Source organism: Camelus dromedarius, chromosome 12 (assembly GCF_036321535.1).
Source record: "Camelus dromedarius isolate mCamDro1 chromosome 12, mCamDro1.pat, whole genome shotgun sequence".
In the NCBI taxonomy this organism is placed as follows: Eukaryota; Metazoa; Chordata; class Mammalia; order Artiodactyla; family Camelidae; genus Camelus; species Camelus dromedarius.
Genome location: NC_087447.1, coordinates 328,745 through 347,988, shown reverse-complemented (window position 1 = coordinate 347,988; position 19,244 = coordinate 328,745). Strand labels below are relative to the sequence as shown.

The 19,244-nt window shown below is 56.8% G+C and overlaps 1 protein-coding gene and 1 long non-coding RNA gene across 4 annotated transcripts; one reads left to right on the top strand and one right to left on the bottom strand.

The window, feature by feature from the left end:
• Nucleotides 1-7,653: 7,653 nt before the first annotated feature.
• LOC116147146 (ribonuclease inhibitor) lies at nucleotides 7,654-18,753 on the top strand. 3 transcript variants are annotated; one of them, XM_064491949.1, is made up of 12 exons: nucleotides 7,654-7,807; nucleotides 8,670-8,773; nucleotides 10,687-10,790; nucleotides 13,672-13,777; nucleotides 15,296-15,466; nucleotides 15,678-15,848; nucleotides 16,234-16,404; nucleotides 16,475-16,645; nucleotides 16,800-16,970; nucleotides 17,153-17,323; nucleotides 18,285-18,455; nucleotides 18,537-18,753. In XM_064491949.1, the coding sequence occupies exons 2-12, from the start codon at nucleotides 8,685-8,687 to the stop codon at nucleotides 18,622-18,624; spliced, it is 1,584 nt and encodes a 527-aa protein (XP_064348019.1). In that variant the 5' UTR covers nucleotides 7,654-7,807; nucleotides 8,670-8,684; the 3' UTR covers nucleotides 18,625-18,753. The 3 variants fall into 3 exon arrangements, with proteins under 3 accessions (XP_064348019.1, XP_031304232.2, XP_064348020.1); XM_031448372.2 differs by lacking the exons at nucleotides 8,670-8,773; nucleotides 10,687-10,790 and having other exon boundaries at nucleotides 7,657-7,807; XM_064491950.1 differs by lacking the exons at nucleotides 7,654-7,807; nucleotides 8,670-8,773; nucleotides 10,687-10,790 and adding an exon at nucleotides 11,255-11,299.
• On the bottom strand, nucleotides 10,087-11,468 carry LOC135322619 (uncharacterized). The gene is made up of 3 exons (XR_010383271.1): nucleotides 11,036-11,468; nucleotides 10,707-10,830; nucleotides 10,087-10,277 (listed from the first exon to the last, which is right to left on the bottom strand). It is a non-coding gene; the product is annotated as an uncharacterized LOC135322619 (long non-coding RNA).
• Nucleotides 18,754-19,244: the final 491 nt, after the last annotated feature.

The window sequence follows — 19,244 nt, the reverse complement described above, 5'->3', positions numbered from 1 at the left end:
GGGGGTCGTGGGAACCTGCTCCTTGTCGTCGGTTGGTCACAAGCACAGGTGGCAACCTGGCTTGGCACCTGAAGTGGGGGCCGTCCCGTGGGACTGAGCCCTTGACCTGTGGACTCTGGTGCAATCTCCAGGCAGACAGTCAGAATTCAGCTGCATTTGTGGGACACCTGGTCAGGGCCTGTGAGAATGAACTCTTTGGTGGTGTGGAGAGGACACACACCCTAAGGACAGTGCCGGTTATCTAGTTCATCTTGAGTGAGTTTTATCATTTTGTCATTTCTCAAGAATTGGCCCATTTCATCTAAGTTCTCAAAGCTGTGTGTGTAGTTGTTCGTGGGTTATCCTTTTCATCCTTTTCATGTCTTTGAGGCTTACGGTGATATTGGTAAAGTATATCCTGTCTTTTACGCTTTCTGTATTGCTAGAGATTTATCAGTGTAGTACTATTTTCAAAGAACCAGCTTTTGGTTTCCCTGATTTTTCCCTGCTGTTGTCAATTTTGTTGATATCTATTCTTATTTGTACTCTTTCTTTCCTTCTGCTTGCTGTGGGTTTATTTTATTTTATTGTACTTTATTTCCATCGTCATTGTGTTTCCTTAAGTTGGACGCTTGGTTAATTGACTGGAGACCTACTGCCATTTGTAATGTAGGCATTTAGTGCTGCTAATTTCCCTGTAAGCACTGCCTTATCTGCATCCCGTAAATTTTGAAATTTTATTTAGTTCAAAATATATTCTGATTTCCCCGGGACTTCCTCTTTGACCTATGAACATTTAGGAGTGAACGGGTTCACTTCTAAGTGTTTGGAGAATTTCATGGTATCTTCCTGTTAGAGATTTCTAGCTTTGTGTCATTACGTCCTATCACATGATTACAATTCTTTTAAATCTGCTGAAGTTTGAATCATGACCTAAGACAGGCACAGCTTGGTGAATGTGTCATGTGCACTCCAAGAGTGGATGCTGGGTACGTGTGTATGTGTACATGGATAGGTGTGTGCACGTGTGTGGTCAACGGTGTTGTTCTGTTCTGGATCTTTGTTTATGTTCTCTCCCCTTTTCATCAATTACAAGAGAGGAGCATTGACATGTCCAACCCTAATTGTGAGTCTGTCGAGTTCTCCTTTAAATTGTCAGTTTTTGCTTCCTGTATTGTGCGGCTGCAGTGTCAGGTGCACACACATTTAGTATTATTGTGTCTTCTTGATATGTTGGCCCTTTGTGGTTGTGTAACGTCCCTCTTTGCCTCTGGCGATCTTCTTTGCTCTGAAGTTGACTTTGTCTGGTATTAACACAGACTCTGCAGTTTTCTTAGTTACTGTTCACATACTGTATCCCCTTCCATCCTTTTATTTTTAAACTCACACTTAAAATGAGTTGCTTGTAGACAGTATATGGTTGGTTTTTCTTTTAAGTATTCCGACAGTCTCTGTATTTTGAGAATTTTACGCGCATAGAGATAAACTGTCACTACTGTAAGGCAACAACACGCAGTTTTCAGAAGCATCTGACACTCCGCCACTGAGTGTGCTCAGCCCCGCTGCACTTAATGTAATTCCTGACATGTTTGCTTTTAAGTCTATCATTTTATTATTTGTTTTCACTTGTGCCTCTGTTTCTTGTTTCTGTGTTTACCCTCTTCTGCTTTCTTTTGGGTTGTGTGAACTGTTTTACGTATCCCATTTTTTTTTAATAGGCCATACATTCTATCACTTACACCCAGTTGTTACACAGAAGTAGTACGTGTGCTTTTAGCAACAGACTTAGATCAAGAAAGTCTACGGCCACACCACTCTGAACGCGCCCGATCTTGTCTGCTCTCGGAAGCTAAGCTGGGTCGGGCCTGGTTAGTACTTGGATGGGAGACTTAGATCAAGAAATGTGACACATCAAGAGTAGTTTTACTCTGTGAAAGCTCCCCTAGACAATTCTCCTTCTATCCCCAACACTGGGGGCAATGGTGTGGCTGGAAGTAAAACAGTAAATTTCAACACTGATAAGGAGACAAACATTTGGTAAACAGTTCTATTAGAAAGCATAGATTAAAAGTCAGTAACATTTCAGACAAAACCAAAAAATGATAACTATATTCATCAGTTTATGCAATCCTATGTAATTAACCCTAGGCATCCCATTTTACTCGCATTGTTAATAAGATAACATCTCTGTGAAATATTTCAGTGGCGGCCCTAGGGATTACCATCGTGTATCTCTGCTTCAGGCCACGCATATAATAACCCAATATAGGTGGGCTGAAATCCTAACTGTAAAAAACGTATTTTAAAAAATATTTAGAAGACAAATCCAGCAACACAGAAAAAGGACCACACACCAAGATCAAACTGGATTCATTCCAGGATCACAAGGATGGTTCAACAGACGCACATCAATCAAGGTGATACACCACATCGGCAAAAGAATAGACAAATATCACATGATCATGTCAACAGACGCAGGAAAAGCATTTGATAAAATTCAGCATCCATTCATGATACAAACTCTCAGCAGAGTGGGTACAGAGGGAACATACTTCAACATAATAAAAGTCATTTATGACAAACCCACAGCCAACATAATACTGAACAGTGAAAAGCCGAGAAAGCCTTCCTGCTAAATTCTGGAACAAGACAAAGATGCCCACTCTCACTACTTCTATTCAACGTAGTACTGGAAGTTTTAGCCACAGCAGTCGACAAGAAAAAGAAAGAAGAGGTACCCAAATTGGGAGGGAAGAGGTAGTCACTATAAGCGACGACATGATACCATATAGAGAAAATCCTAAATGCTCCACACAAAGAACTACTAGAGCCGACCAACGAAGTCAGCGAGGGAGCAGGAAGGACTAACACACAGAGCCTGCTGCACTTTTTTACACTAATAATGAAATATCAGAAAGAGAAAGTGAAACAAGAATCCTGTTTAAAATCACATCAAGAAAATAAAATACCCAGGAATAAACCTAACCAAGGAGGTGAGAGACTTACACACTGAGACTATAAAACGTGAATAACGGAAAAGAAAGATGATTTGAGGAATTGTAAAGATATCCCACGCTCTTGGATCGGAAGAATGAATATTGTTAAAATGGCAATATTGCCCAAAGCAATCTACAGATGTAATGTGATCCCTATCAAATTACCCAGGACATGTTTCACAGAACCAGAACAAATAATCCTAAAACTTATATGGAACCCTAGAAGACTCAGAATTGCCAAAGCAATACTGAAGAAAAAGAACAAAGCTGGAGGAATAACCCTCCTACACTTCAGACAATACTACAGAGCTACAGTAATCAAAAGAGTGTGGTATTGGCACAAAAACAGACACATGGATCAACGGAACAGAATAGAGAGCCCAGAGACAAACCGACACACCTATGGTCAATTAATCTTTGACAAAGAAGACAAGAATATACAGTAGAGAAAAGAAAGTCTCTTCTGCAAGTGGTGTTGGGAAAACTGGACAGCCGTAAGTAATCAGTGAAGTTAGATCATTCCTTTATACCACACACAAGAATCAACTCAAAATGGCTTAGAGACTTAAACATAAGGCAAGACACCATAAAACTCCTAGAAGAGAACACAGGCAAAACCTTCTCAGAGATAAGTCGTATGAATGTTCTCCTAGGTCAGTCTCCCAAGGCAATAAAAATAAAAGCAAAAGTGAACAAGTGGGACCTAATCAAACTTACAACCTTTTGCACAGCAAAGGAAACCATAAACAAAACAAAAAGACAACCTACGGAGTGGAAGGAAATATCTGCAAAGGATGCAACTGACAAGCGCTTAATTTCCAAAATTTACAAAGAGCTCATATAGTCAATAACAACAAGAAAAAAACAAACAACCAAATCCAAAAATGGGCAGAAGATCTAAACAGACATTTCTCCAAAGAAGAAATCCAGAAAGCCAACAGGCACATGAAAAGATGCTCAATATCACTAATTATTAGAGAAATGCAAATCAAAACTACAGTCATACCAGTCAGAATGGCCATCCTCAAAAGTCTACAAATAAATGCTGGAGAGGGTGTGGAGAAAAGGGAACCCTCTGACACTGTTGGTGGGAATGTAAATCGGTGCAGCCACTATGGAGAATAGTTTGGAGGTTCCTTTATAAAACTGAAAATAGAATTACCATACAATCCAGCAATCCCACTCCTGGGCACGTATCTGGAAAAGATGAGAACTCTGATTTGAAAAGACACATGCACCCCAGTGTTCACAGCAGCAGTATTTACCATAGCCAAGACACAGAAGCAACATAAATGTCCACCAACAGATCAATGGTTAAAGAAGTTGTGGTGTATATGCATGGAATACTACTCAGCCATAAAAATGATAAAATAATGCCATTTGCAGCAACATCGATGGACCTGGAGATTATCACACTAAGTGAAGTAAGCCAGACAGAGAAAGAAAAATACTATATGATATCATTTAAATAAGGAATCTAAAATATAGTAGAAATGAACTTACATTCAAAACAGAAACAGACTCACAGACATAGAAAACAAACTTACGGTTACCAAAGGAGAAGGGGGAGGGAGGGATAAATCAGGAATTTGGGATTAACAGATACACACTACCAAATATAAATCAAATAAACAACCAGCACACTATACAGCAAAGGGAGTTGTATTCAATATCTTGTAATAACCTGTAACGAAAAGTTACTCAGTTACAACTGAAGCACTTCGCTGTACACCTGAAACAAGCACAACATTGTAAATCAACTGCAGTCCAGTAAAAATTTTTTTGAAAAGTAAAGAATTCAGGATAGTGGCTCACTTGGGTGGGGATGGGAAAGCAGAGGAATAAAATTAAGGAGAAATGTTTCAACTATTAAAAAAAAAAGTTTAGAATAAAAATATCTCTATGACCCTGGGTGGAGAAGGATTTCCCGGAGTTTAAGCCTTGGGACGAGGGAGGCGAAAGGGACGACTGTCAGACCCAGGCACCTGCACCCGGCGCTTCTGCAGAGAGAACCAAGGGCTCCTGGAGCCCTGGCCCCCAGAAAGGCAGGGCTGAGGCTGTGGAGGGACACGGCTGTGGAGGGACGCCCCGGGGCCTGCAGGGCTGCATGAGGATGTCCCAGTGGCGGGAGAGCCTGCGGTGGATTGGTGTCTCGCTTTCCCACTGCTAGGTTCCACCTTCGTGGCCCTCTTCATGCAAAATCAGCAAGCAGAAAATGGGTAAAAGAAAAAGGAATCAACTGAATGATGAGAAAAGAGAACAAGCAATACAGCATCCTTCTGCCCCACCTGTGTGTGCCCTTCTGTCCTGGTGGATGGTGACACAGTCCCAGGTGTGGCCGAGTGTCCTGCACAATCTCCGTGGGTGGAAAGGCACCTGGCAGGGGTCTGCAAACAGACCCGAACGCAGAGCAGAAACAGTACAGAGTGTGCACACACCTGCAAACACCTGCGCTCACACACACATGCACATGTATATACTGGCACCAGCACGGGCTGGCACACACCGTACAGTCGGTAACGAGTACTGCAGACGGGATTAAACAGCAGACGTTCACCTTGCTGTCAGGAGGCTGGTGTCCGAGATCCTAGCGCAGCCCAGTAAGTTCCACTCTGAGGTCTCTTCTCTTGGCTGCAGGGGATGCCATCCCACCGCGGGGAAGGGGGGCAAACTCTCTGGCATCTCCTCCCACAGGGGCCTTCGTGACCTCACCTCACCCCAATCACCTCCAAGGGGTCCCACCTCCAAACCCCGTCTCACTGGCAGCCGGGCTACCACAAGTGAAGTTTGGGGAGACATGAACACACTGACACACACCTGCACTGAAAAGAGTGAAATGAATGTACAACATTTTAGCAGCTTTCCTAAAAATGCAATTCTTGTGGTGGGTAAGGGAGTCGGTCCAGGAGTCAGGCTACTAGAGTCCTTCTGGTGTCCTGTGATGAATTCTAAACCTTAAAGCCAGATTCCAAGTCAAAAGAACCTAGTTTCTGCAGTGCACTTGGCATAAACATTACTTAGAGCCCATGTGAACTGAGCACGTACCTGCATCACATTATGGGCTCCTCACCGCCTGGGAGCGGGGCTGCAGAGGTCCAGGATTACACATGAGCAAGCTTAGAGGCTTACAGGATCCTCCTCGGTCACCACAGGGCCGGGGCCAGCCAGTTCCAGGCCCGCCCTGTTACCCGAGCTCAGCCACCTCCTCCAAAGACAATCAGAAGACGGGGGAGACCTCAGTGGGCATGTGTGACCTCCGTCACCTTAGGCATTGCCCCACTAGGACTCCGGGTGGCAGGTCTCAGCCTGGCTCAGCCCTCCCTCCTCCGAGGCAGTGACTGGGGCAGGCCTACAGAAGGCTCTCTTCCACAGTTTGTTGAAACTAATTTTATAATGTTAATGAAGGTCAGCATACTACGTCTAGAGAACAAGAAAGAGAAATTTCTATCAAAATTAATAAGATAAAATTTCAGCACTTAAATAAATAGTTCTCAGAAAAGTCAGGTTTTTCTTGAGTATCACTCTCTCTCTTTTGCTCCAGCAGGAACCGGCCTCCTGGGCCAGGGCTTCCAGTACTGCCCTCTCAAGAGGGGCTGCCAGCTCTCCTGAAGTCTACCTGTCCTCCGTGCTCCTTACTGCTACTTCCAGACCTTCCTTTTCCTCCTCAGTTTTACTCAGCTGGCACTGTTATGTCCTTCAGCCAAGCATCACTTGTTTCATTCAGCCTGTGGACACCTGGCCACGCCCTCACAAGCTTCGGGTCCCCAGGTAACCCTCCCAGGCCTGGCCTTCCCTTCCCGTGCTTCAGACCGTCAGAGATTTCTATCTGTTCTGCTCGCTGCTGAATCCTCAGCACCCACAACGCAGCGGGGCACACAGGAGATACTCAATACATATTCGGGAAAGAATGAAGTGGGTGGGACACCGAACTATTAACATTCATCCACAAAGTGGGATGCATGAAACATCACCCGCAGATAACAACGTCGCCTTATGAACAAAGTTGCCATTTTCTTACGAAACTTTGACTGACTCTGCATCTGAACCTAGGCATGCTGTCCATCTGTACTAGTCGGCGATGGTGGAACCCCGACGCCCACACTTTGCTGGGAGTCAAAGAACCGACCTCCGGCCCGCATGTTAATGTCACGGCCGGGACCGTGCGGGGCGGCATCCTCTCCAGGTCAGACATGTGAGGTCGGCCCGCGTCAGACTACCAGTCCCAGACCGGCGGCGCGCAAGAGGGAGCCTCAGGGCCACCCTTAAGCTCACGAGCAACGTGGGAGAGCCGGGAACCGCCCCGCCCGCGAGGCCGCGCCCCGCCCGCGAGGCCCTCAGCCCCGGTCTGAAGTCGGCCGCCTCCCTCCCAGTCTACGGGCAGGGACAGGCTGTCGTCGTGTCTACGTCGGTCACCTGCGGTCCGTCAGCGGGTGGCCCAAATAAACGACTGCCTGGCCGTGGTCAGTCCTCACCGGCGCCGGCCTTGGCCGGGCCGCGAGTGGACGTGCGCCCGGCGTTACCGAGGCCACACAGCCCGGGGAGACGCGCGCTCTCCGGGGGCGGGGCGGTGAGGCGGGGCCGCGAGGGCCGAGGCCGCGGCACCGCCCAGCGAACGTTGGCGCGCTCCGAAGACGTCAGCGCCCGAGCCCGCCCCGCGCACGCGCGCCCGCCGTCCCGGCCCGGGCTCGCTGGGAGTCCGGCGGGGCGCCGCGTCTGCGCCTGCGCGGTCCCGGACCGTGCGCCAGACTTTCCTCCTCGAATTGAGTAACGGTCGACCTTCCGCCGCTCTGAGGAGCCGACTCCCGGGAAGGGCAGGCGGCCCCGGCAGACAGGTCTGCCCGCGTGGCGCCGCAGGGTGTTGGGCCTTGGGCCGGGCTATCTGCCCGCCGGCAGCTCCGCCCCGTTAGGTCGTCCGAGACCCTGGGGAGCTGGGTGGGCAGCTCCTGTGGGCGGGAGCGGAACGCAAGCGGGACAGAACCTCGCGGGGCCGCGGGGTCAGGGTTGCCCCGGCGGGGGGAGGGGGCTGGAAGGTCCGGAGGGGGTCCGCGTCCCAGCCCTTGCGCCGTTGGGCTGCCACCAGCCCCGGCGCCCACGCAGCTGCGCGGGCGCGCGGTGCCGGCCAAGTTAGTGGCATCTGCCGCCTTGCAGGCTGGCCTTGGGCCGGGACCTTAGAACCAGGCGGGCCCCCCAGAGGATGGCGTACGAGGAAGGTAACCACGTAGGAGAACATGCTGTAAAGCCGGAAAAGGTGAAAACAGCCTACATGTCCGCCCGTAGAGGTGGGCTGAGTGAAGACATTTGGAGAGTGGCTCACAGTGTGGCCAGAAGTTAGCTTGTGCCCGCGCCCGTTGACGTGACACGTATACGCTGTATTCGTGCGTACGTTGTACGCGTAGCTGGTCTTAACTGAGATACAGAGCTCCGTAACGCATGTTTCCTCCTGCTGCTGCAGGGAATTACCACGGACGTATTATGTTACACTTCTGGAGGCGGGAAGTCCAAAATGGGCCTCAGGGGGTTGAAGCCACGCTCTCCACAGGGCCGGCTCGTTCCGCTCCGGCCGGCTCCGGGCGAGAATCTGTCTGGGCCTCTAGACGTTGCCTTCCCCCACCTCCGGAGGGCAACCCCTCCAACCTCTGCGTGCCCTGTGGCGCTTCCTCTCTGACTTCCCCCTTTGCCTCTCTCTCTTATAAGGACCCTCGTGACTACATGGGGCCTATCCGAGTGATCCGGGGCGTTCTCCCCATCTCAAGATCCCTAACGTGGTCATATCTGCAAAGACCCCTTTGCCACGTAAGGTGACTACTGACACGCTTGGGGATTGACACGCGATGGAGCTGGGGGGCCATTGTTCCAGATACCATTCCCAATATCTCATTTTTATTTTAAAACGAGTGTATTGTGTGTACAGGAGGAATAGGAGCACATACAGAGACACAGCCTTTGTCTCTGGAAGATGGGCATTCTAGGGCCTTTCACTTTTTATGTCTTAGGATTTTTCTGCAGAAAGCACATTCTGCTCATTTTATGCAAGCCACGTTAAAGTCGGTTTGGGTTCCAGCGCACCCAGAGTCCCCTCTCTGCCCACCTCCCTTCTGCCTTCCTCCATCCTCGCCAAGTCCAGGCTGCAGTAGCCTCTGCCAGCAGCCCAGCACCACTCTCATCCTCCTGCGTCAAGGTGGGAGAGAGCTGCTCACTGTCTTCCCTTGACGACTTGTCGACTTGCGCTTGCTCTGCAGGAGCTCGTGGCGTGGGGTGGGGTGGTTGTCTGTGCTTAAGGGGCTCACCTCTGGGAGGCCCCTGGGCTCTCGGGATCCCGTGGCCCCACGTTGGTAGCCCTGGTCTCCTTGCGAGCTCCTCGAGCCAAGGACTGGCCCCGCCAAATAGTCTCCCCAGGTTGAGTAGCCCTTCCTTTATTCCCCCCGTGACTGGACTCCCAGGCAACCAGTCAGTTCCCTGAGCCTCCTTTGGTACCGTTAGAGATTGGTTGGTTTCAGTAGCTGACCATTTGGGCCACATGCTCTTTCTTCTCCTCCAGCTTTAAATTCTTGCTCTTTTGTTTCTAACTTACCAGTAGTGAGCCCGTGAAACCTTAGGCCCCCATCCTCAACCCCAGTAAAAGCAGAGCGCTGGGCGCCTGCCCTCACCCCATTCCCACCTCGCTTTGCAGCCCCAGGTGTGCCCTGTGCATTCCTACAAGTGTGAGTAATAAACATTTTTTCCAAGTTTCCTAATGGTCTTTGCTGAAGGGTGTCTTGCAATCATAGTAAGAACCACGAGGGCCAGTCCGGCCTCAGGATTGGTTATGGTTTAGCCAGAAGGGGCACGAAACAGCTATGTTACAGATGATTTAACCACTTCCCTACTGATAGACATTTAGAGCGTCTGGAGGTTTGGACGGTTACACAGTTGCTGCAAAAAAGGCATTTTGAGCGTGTATCCTAAGCTCAGGCATGAATATGTCTTTTGATTGATACACAGAAATGGAGGGGTGTGTCAGTTCTACATAAGCCAAACTGTGCTCCAGAAGCGGAACTCCATGCTTGCTACCTGAAAAGCTGGGTTGGCCTCTTGGTGGGTGTCGAGCCCAAGTACACAACTGAGCCAAAGATCGGGAGAAGGAAGGATTTATTATTACTTGCAGCAAGTAAGGAGAACACGGGGGTTCTTTCCCAAAGCAGTGTCTTCCCACAGAGCCCCAGCTTTATTCGATCGGAGTCAGGAGGGTCGGACGAGGTCAGCGCCATCGTCCCTTAGGGCCCAGGAGGCTTGCTGGTTGAGGCTTCAGGCTGGTCTTTGCCGCTGAAACAGAACTGGGAGTCTTTCTTCTTCTTCTTTTTTTTAATTTACCATCTTAACCATTTTTATTTATTTGTTGTTTTTGTTTGTTTTGCGGGTGGTAATTCGGTTGATTCAGTTCTTGTAATGGAGGTGTACTGGTGACTGAACCCAGGACCTCGTGCGTGCTTAGCACGCACTCTACACGGAGCTGTACCCTCCCCCTCCAGCACTGGGAATCTTTACAGCTGGTATCTTTGCTGTTGTTACTTGGGTTGCCAGGCACTGTTTCCGTAGTCCTGTGTTCACTTAAGATCGTTATACTGAGACCAGTTCAAGGGCAAGCACTGTGGCCAGGCTTAGACCACAAAATTGCTTAGGCCAAAAATGGCCTCTCGTGTCCAGAAAGCCACCCCAGGTTCTCTTTCTCCAGGGACTCCCTGCCCTACCTACCTGCTTACTGGCTCGTCCAGTTCATCACAGCCACTGCAGATAACCGATGGTCACTTCCACCCTCTCCTGTCTGGCGTGTCTCAGGTATTTTTATTTCTGTGCTCTGGGAAACTCCCTGACTGGCCTGTTGGCGGGAGGAGGCAGAGGAAGGGAAGACCCGGCGAGTCTTCGTGGGGGCGGCCGGGCCTCCCAGCGCCGGCAGCCCCACCTCCGGTTGGTGCCCCCTCCCCGCGAGCTCGCCTGCCATCTGTTCTGGGCGACACAGTGGTAAATCAAACAGGGACTTGGAATGTTACCCCTGGGCCAAGCGGAAAGCGGCGAAGGCTTACCTGGGAGCTTTGGCTCGGCGCACGGCTCAGAAAAAGGCCCTGCGCCAGGCCGAGGAGGGATGAAGGGCAGGCCGGTCCCTGGGGCTGGTGTCCCGCCGTGGGGGTCGGGTGGGCGAGGGCTACCAGACCTGGGCCTCCGGGCCGCGCCGGGCTCCGCCGCCTAAGCCCCGCCCCCGAGTCCCGCCCCCGCCCCTGGACCCGCCTCGCCCCGCGGCCCCGGCGGAAGCAGCGGCTCGGCCCTCGGGTCTGCGGTGGCGACGCGAGGTGAGGTCCGGGGTCCCGGGCGGAGCGGGAGCGGGCGCGGGCCGGGAAGCGGGGCGCGGCGGCCTCACTTCACTGGCCAGGCGCGCGAACTCGGGTGACCCTGCGGCGTTTCGAGGGCTCCCCGGCCCCTGACCGCCTGGCGGACGGCCCCGGGGCCCAGGAAGGGCGTGGGGGCCGGGGGCGCCGGGAGTCCTCTCGGCGCCGCGTCTGAGCGGCCCGCTTCCCCCGCGAGCGGCCCCGGCCCAACCCCGCGTTGACCCCGGGTCGCCGGACACACGCGGAGCCTCGGGCCGGCGCGGAGGGCGGGGAGGGCGGCTCCGGCCCCGGGCTGCCCCCGGCGCGCCCGCGCTCCCCGCCGCCCCGGGGAAGGCCCAGGCCAGACCGAAGGCGGAACAGACGCGGCTCCGGTCGTGCGGCGCGGCCTCGCGCGGGCGGCCGGTTACCCCGCGTTACTTACGGGCCGTTGTGGAGATGCTGGACCCATGCCATGGGGCCTGGGGAGCAGCCCAGCTGCTGGTCCCGGTTCCCAGTGAGCGCGTGGGCCCGACGTGTGCTTGCTCCCATCCCGACCAGGTGCCCTAGCTGAGGGTGGTGAGGACGGTTGTACACGGCATCTCTGGGGGGATGTGACTCTTTTTCACGGATTCTGAAAGGGATCAGTGACCCCTGGAGGTGAAGAGGCGGCCTCCTGGTCCCAAGGGCCAACCAAAGGGATGCCGTGGGGGGTCCAGCCAAGCTGGGAGGTCGGGCCAGCTGCTGCGTATCAGTTCCCAGCCTAGAACTGAGTCCCCTAGCGTCACACGGGATTCAGGGAGAGGCAGCAGAGTTGGGACTGGCACCCCTCAGGGGTCCCTCCGTGCCACCTCCTTCCCCCCTCCCCTCGGGAGGGGTCAGAATCACCAGCTGTGAGCTCCCTGTTCCTGACGCCTCTCAGGCCTGGATGGAGGATTCTGAGTCAGGGTTTGGGTGAGCACACTTTGGGCTGGGTGGGGCAGGTCTGGCTTTGCTCACATGCGCTGGGTTTGTCCCTGTGAGGGTTGCGTCAGGTGGCCAGTTACCGATGCCCTCGCCCCAGTTTCTTAGCAGGCCCACGTGCTGGGACGTGCAGTCGTGAGTCTTGCTTGCCGGTTGACAGGTTGGCACGGGGGGGGGCCTCTGCTCAGCAGGAATGCAACTAGAGCCTTGGCCTGGGCTGGCTCTTCTCCCCACTGTGGGCTCCGAACCAGCCTCGGGGTGGGAGGGGGAGCCCCCCTTCAGCAAGGCCAGGGCCGAGCCAGGCACGGGCACAAACATGAGAGGAGCGTTGTTCTCAGAAAGCTGGGGTTTCGGGGAACCGAGAACCCTCGTGGGCCTGAGTCATCCTGTTTCCAGAGACCTGGAATGACACTGTTCCCAGGTGTGACTCTTCACTGAGCGTTCTGTCACCCCCACCCCCAGTCTCCACTCATGGCAGCCCATGGCTCCCTCTCCTGCTGGCCCCCACCTTCCGGGCCACAGTGAGCCCCGGCCTGGGGCTCCGGTTCCTCTTTTATTCAGGCTCTGTGCTTGTCCCAGGTGAGGTTTCAGGGTCTGTGTGATCTCCCATCCCATACCTGCTGGGCAAAGGCCTCTTGCTTTTCTCAGCCTGCTTGGTGAGCTGGCCTGTCTGGGCTGGTCGCTCACTGACCCAAGGTGGGGCAGAGGACATGCCCTGTCCAGAGTCCCAGCTCCCAGAAGGGGATCATGGAATCGGGCACCCCGGGGAATGCACCGCCCAGAGTGCAGGCCACTGGACCTGGGGCCCCCACCCCACCTGCTCTGTCCTGTCCAGGGCACCTGCAGCTGGTAGCCCTCGGGAACTGTCACCTGACCACAGGCACCTGTGCCACCCACCCAGCTGCCTCAGGGCAGTGAGGCCCCAGGTACTCAAGTGCTGGGGGGACTGCGGCTTTGTGGATGGTCTGCCTGGCCGGCACAGCCCCCCATTTCCAGTGAACAGGCAGGGAGAGTTCCATAGCACTTGACAGATGTGGCCCCTGTGCTCCCTTGACTGGGGTCTCCACGCTGTGGCCAGGCCTGCAGCCAGCCCAGGCAAGTCAGAGGCAGGGCTGCGGGTGGCCAGTGCCAGGGGCTGGGGGAGCAGGGAGCCCAGTGGGCGAAGCTTCCCTCCACCCACCCCGGCTTTTCTGCTGGAGGCCGAGGTGGATAAAGGATCAAGGAGCTGAGGAAGGGGAAGGAAGCAGGCGAGGGAGAGACTGGCTCCTCCACAAAGGTTGGCCGCTTGGGGTCCTGTTTGGACTCCCCTCGCTGTCCCGCCCCCCCCCCCCATCTGCTGGGTCTCTGCTCTGGCCTCTCGAACCTTGAGAGAATTTCTCCCTCTGCATCTTGTCTAGGAGAGACTTCACCTCCCGCCATGAACCTGGACATCCAGTGTGAGGAGCTGAGCGACAGCCGGTGGACGGAGCTCCTGCCGCTGATCCAGCAGTACGAGGTGGTCAGGTAGCAGCCCCCACGTCACTTCACTTACGGAAGCGTGCTGTGACTTCTGTGTGGTTCTTGTGTGGCATAAAATTTACTTTTTAAATTTTTCCTCCAACTATTTTTTGTTGTTTTTGAGGGGGGTAATTAGGTTTACTTATTTATTTTTAGAGGAGGATACAGGGACTGAACCCAGGACCTCGTGAATGCTAAGCGTACGCTCTACCACTTGGGCTGTATCTTACCCTGCCTTTCTCCAACCACTTGAATGCAAACCCATTGCCGGCCCAAGCCCGGTGGGCAGAGCGGCCCAGACCAGGGTCTGCAGCTCGCCCTCTTGCTCCGGGGGTGCGATCGCGTCTGTCGGCTCCCCTCCCGGGGGCACTGCCTGTGCCCTGTCCCCTGCGGGGCCGCAGGCTGGGAAACAGCACAGACCTAGGGGTCCTGAGCGTTCACCGGTGAGAGATGGATGCCTGCCTGCTTGTCGTTTTCCTTTTGAACTTCCTTGAAAGCATTTTAGGTTATGGAAGAGTTGTGAAGACGGTGCGGGGTTCCCTGTGCCCTGCGCCCCCTCCCCCTGACGTCAGGCGCCCTGTCGCCTGGGGCCGGGTCACAGCAAAGAGCCCAACAGGGCGCCTCGCCTCTCATCACCGGCCCTCCCACCTGTGTCCTCTCCTGTTCCCGGGGCGCACGGGAGCCCTCGGGGCACTCATCCTCACGTCTCCCTGGCCCCTCTGTCCGCCCTTGACCTTGGCCACCTGACCCTCGACGTCTTCTCAGAGCTGAGTCACACATTCTGGGGAAGATAACACAGAAGTGATGTTGTGTCCTGCCTGGCATGTCATATCTGGGGTTTATGGTCACAGTGGCACCGAACGGTGACCCCTCGTGGTCACCATGACCACCTGATGGGTGGTGCCTGCCGGTTCTCCACTGCAGTCACTGGTTTTCCTGTTATCGGCAAACACCCTGGGTGAGACACCTGAGACTCTGCTCTCACCCTTTTGTGCTAAAACGGTCGTCCACTGAGCTCCACACCCGTTGGTGGCTCTTGCCAGAATGGCTATTACCCGGCCTTTGCCTAACTGGGATTTTAATGTCCCCGTTCCTTCCACGACTACCAGCCGTCATTCCGTGAGTAAGGGCTGGCTTTCCTCCCACCTGTGTTCACTCGGGTTTTCACTCACGGGGACGGACGGGTCCTGGGTTGTGCTCTGGTACGTTCCCCGCTGGGCCTGCTGAGGCCCTTCAGGTGTGCACTGCCCTCTGAGGTGCCGCGTCCTCTCCCACACGTGCTCGGAGCTGCTGCCTTGTCCAGGTTTGATTTCTCTCCTGGAGGTGGACACCTGCTGACGGGCCCCTCGGTAAGATGTGGAGATCCGCATCCGTACACGTGCCGGTGTCTGAAGTTTTCCAAGATGATCATATGCTTTTCCTGTTTCGTCTTAAGCTGTGTTGGTTGTCATCCACCTTGCCCAGTTCTTGGCCCACTGTCAGGTCACGGCCTGCTGTGTGAAATGACCAGGTGTCCGTCCACAGGCTGGACGACTGTGGCCTCACGGAGGTGCGGTGCAAGGACATCAGTTCCGCCCTCCGGGTCAACTCCTCCCTGACCGAGCTCAGCCTCGGCACCAATGAGCTGGGTGATGGCGGCGTGCACTTGGTGCTCCAGGGGCTGCAGAGCCCCACCTGCAAGATCCAGAAGCTCAGGTGAGGCTGCAGGGTCTGAGCCTGCTCGGCGGTCCGGGGAGGCTCCACTCACACCGCAGCCCTGCCTGTCATCCCTGGGCCCTGGGCCCTGAGGCACACCTGAGCCCGGCCCGGCCGCCCTGTGGGCGCCCACACACGCGCCTTGCCCAGGCTCCTAGAGACGGGGGTGGCTTGTATCGCGTGGGGCCCCGCTGACGGCCACGTACTCCAGCCTCCAGAACTGCTCCCTGACGGAGGCCGGCTGCGGGGCCCTGCCCGGCCTGCTGCGCTCCCTGCCCACCCTGCAGGAGCTGCACCTCAGCAACAACCCGCTGGGGGACGCCGGCCTGCAGCTGCTCTGCGAGGGGCTCCTGGACCCCAAGTGCCAACTGGAGAAGCTGCAGTGAGTGTGTGCCCGCTCCCCCTAGGCCCACCCCCAGCCCTGCACCCACCTGTCCCCTGGGAAGCCCCCTCCCCAGCTCATCAGCTTCAGGGAGCTTTGAGGGGGATCTCGGGGACCTGCAGACCTCCTGCTCCCTAACTCCCAGCTGAGGCCGGAGGAGCTGGCAGCTGGCCTATGACCCCGCGCTCAAGCAGGAGTGGCCGTGAGCACACGGGTGGGGTCAGCGGCCGAGGAAGGAAGCTGGGCCAGAAAGGCCCGGCTCAGGACAGGTGTTCTCTCTCCTGGGTCTCCGCCGCCCACTGTCCCGGGTGGGAAGGGAGGCCCTCGGCCTGCCGGCCCGGACGCATTCCTGCGAGTGAGGGGCTGGCCGGCCACCTGTCCCCAGGCTGGAGTACTGCAACCTGACTGCTGCCAGCTGCGAGCCCCTGGCTGCCGTGCTCAGGGCCACGCAGAAGCTGAAGGAGCTGGTGCTGAGCAACAATGACATCGGCGAGGCGGGCATCCGGACGCTGTGCCGGGGCCTGGCGGACTCTGCCTGCCAGCTGGAGACGCTCAAGTAAGGTCTGGGCCGGGGTGGGGGGTTGCGGGCGGGGCTCCCCCGCTCCCGGCACCTCTTGTGTCCCCAGGCTGGAGAACTGTGGCCTCACGGCGGCCAACTGTAAGGACCTGTGTGGCATCCTGGCTGCCCAGGCCTCGCTGAGAGAGCTGGACTTAGGCAGCAACGCGCTGAGTGACGCGGGCGTCACGGACCTGTGTCCCGGGCTGCTGAGCCCCGGCTCCCAGCTCAGGACCCTGTGGTGAGTCGGCCCCCGGGCTGGGCGGGCAGGGCCTGCAGAGCGGCCGGGCGCGGCGGGGGACGTCCGAGAGTGCCGCTGTGCTGACACGGGGTCGGCATCGCCCCGCTGGCCCTGCAGTGACAGCCCAAGCACTCCCCCTCCCCCTCCCCCGCAGGCTCTGGGAATGTGAGGTCACCACCAGCGGCTGCAGAGACCTGTGCCGCGTCCTCAGGGCCAAGGAGACCCTGAAGGAGCTCAGTCTGGCGGGCAACCACCTGGGTGACGAGGGCGCCCAACTGCTGTGTGAGAGCCTGCTGCAGCCCAGCTGCCAGCTGGAGATGCTGTGGTGAGCGTGCGCCCCGTGAGGAGGCTTGTGGCCTGGGGGCCGGAGCTTCCTCGGAGGGAGGGCAGGGACGAGGTGCTGAGGTTGAGCTGCCCAGAAGCCAGGAGGAGCGGGAGGGGGCCCTGGGAGGGGCGCCCCTCGGGCTCAGGTCTGCAGCGACCTCAGTCCCTGTCTGCCTCCCGCAGGGTGAAGTCCTGCAGCCTCACGGCCGCCTGCTGCCCCCACTTCGGCACCGTGCTGGCCCGGAACAAGCGTCTCCTGGAGCTGCAGCTGAGCAGCAACAAGCTGGGTGACGCGGGCGTCCAGGAGCTCTGCCGGGGCCTGCGCCAGCCCGGCTGCGTGCTGCGCGCGCTCTGGTGAGCCAGCGGGCGGAGCGCGAGTGTGCCTGCGCGGGGCGGCAGGGCCCCCTCCCGTGTGGGAGCCCTGTCCCCACGCAGCCTTCTGGGTGTCCTCTTCTCGGCCCCCACCCAGAGCAGCTTCCGCCCCGGCCTGTGCTCGCCTGCCTGCCAGGCCCTCGTCGGCGGGGCCCTGCTCCGTGCTGCCTGGCCTGAGCCGGCTCGTGCTCCCGGCACCGTGCGTGCTGGGTGCTGGCTGCACTGAAGGAGCGTGTCGTGCTCCAGGGTCCACTGCTGGCCTGGCGGGCCGGCCTCCAGGCTCCCTGTTCTGTCTTCCAGCCCAGCTGCTCAGCCTCTCACTTCTGCCGTCACTGTTTTTCCTCTGTTCTGTGTCCTTGCCTGTCTTCCACTGGTGGCTCCCCTGGGACGGTGGTCATCCCGGGCAGCAGGCGAAGGTGGGGCCGAGGAGCCCTAGACAGCCGGCCCTGCAGCTGAGCCCCAGGCGGGACCCTCCTGCATCCTGCCAGGGGACGCTGTCCTGCTTCCAGGGTCTTGGGGACACTCTGAAGTCAGGCGGGGAGAGGAGCTGTGGTCCCTGACACCTGGGTCTGCCCCAGCGAACCCGGCACGGCCCCTCGGCATGGTGGTCTTGTGGCGCTGGGGGCCCCTGGGCCTCGCGCTGCCGCCCCCCCCCGCGGGAGCCGGCACCTCTAACCTTCCTTTGGCCCTCGTGCCTCCTGTCCCCAGCCATCCCCTTGGCCTCTGTAGAGCCTCCGCCCCACGCAGCCGGGCTCGGGGGTGAGGAAGCAAGGAGTTGGGGTGCTGAGTCCAGCCTGTGGCCGCTGTGCCCGCAGAGGGGAGCTCTGCGCCTCCAGGCTGAGGTGGGGGGAGAGCTGTGACGCCGGGGCCACGAGCATGGCCCAGGTCACTAGGCCGGTCACTGGTGCCCTCTGCCCCAACCTCTGCCCTGCTCTCCACCCAGGCTGGGGGACTGCGACGTGTCTAACAGCGGCTGTGGCGGGCTCGCGGCGCTCCTGCTGGCTAACCAGAGCCTGCGCGAGCTGGACCTGAGCAACAACTGCATGGGCGACCCTGGCGTCCTGCAGCTGCTGGGCAGCCTGGAGCAGCCCGGCTGTGCCCTGGAGCAGCTGGTGTAAGTGGGCGGCGGCGGCGGGGGCGGGCGGGCACGCGGGTACGCGGGCGGGCACGGCCCACCCTGCCTCTCCTTTCACAGCCTCTACGACATCTACTGGACGGAAGAGGTGGAGGACCGCCTGAGGGCCCTGGAGAGGAGCAAGCCCAGCCTGAGGGTCATCTCCTGAGGCGCCGCCGTGCACGGCCCGCCTCCCCTCTCGGGGTGTCCCAGCTTTAACTGAGAGAAACGCTCAAATCAACTTATCTCTGCGAGAGAATTTTAGGCACTTTATAATCATTAAACACTTTTGTGGCAAGAGGGGTCCTTGTCCGTCCTTGTGGTTCCTGCGAGGTGCTGGTGTCGAGGGAGCAACGTTTTCGCGAGGCTCTTGCTGCCCGATAACCACAAACTGAGCAGCCTTAAGTGAGTTCTGGGCCAGGCCTGGCCGTGGATGTGCCCGAGCTACCTGGGTGCTGGCAGGGTCCTGCTCCCTGCGGTCCTGGAGGCCACCTCCCCCCACAGGCGTTCACGTCCTCAGGGTCTGCGAGGACGGTGTCCTGCCCACACTGAGGGGCACCAGAACGTCCCCCTGCCCTCAGAGGGACAGCAGCCTCTGGTCGTCAGCAGCTCACCTGGGCGCCTGGCATGTGGGCCTGAAACCCGGCTGGGAGCTGCTCCCGGCTCCCGGCTCCCGGCTGCACCTGTAAATGGCCAGCTTCGGAACGCGTTCCTGGTGGAGGCCAGAGCCCCGTGGATGGGAGGGTAGGGTCCTCCTCCGTCTAGCTGGCCTCACCGTGCCACAGGTGG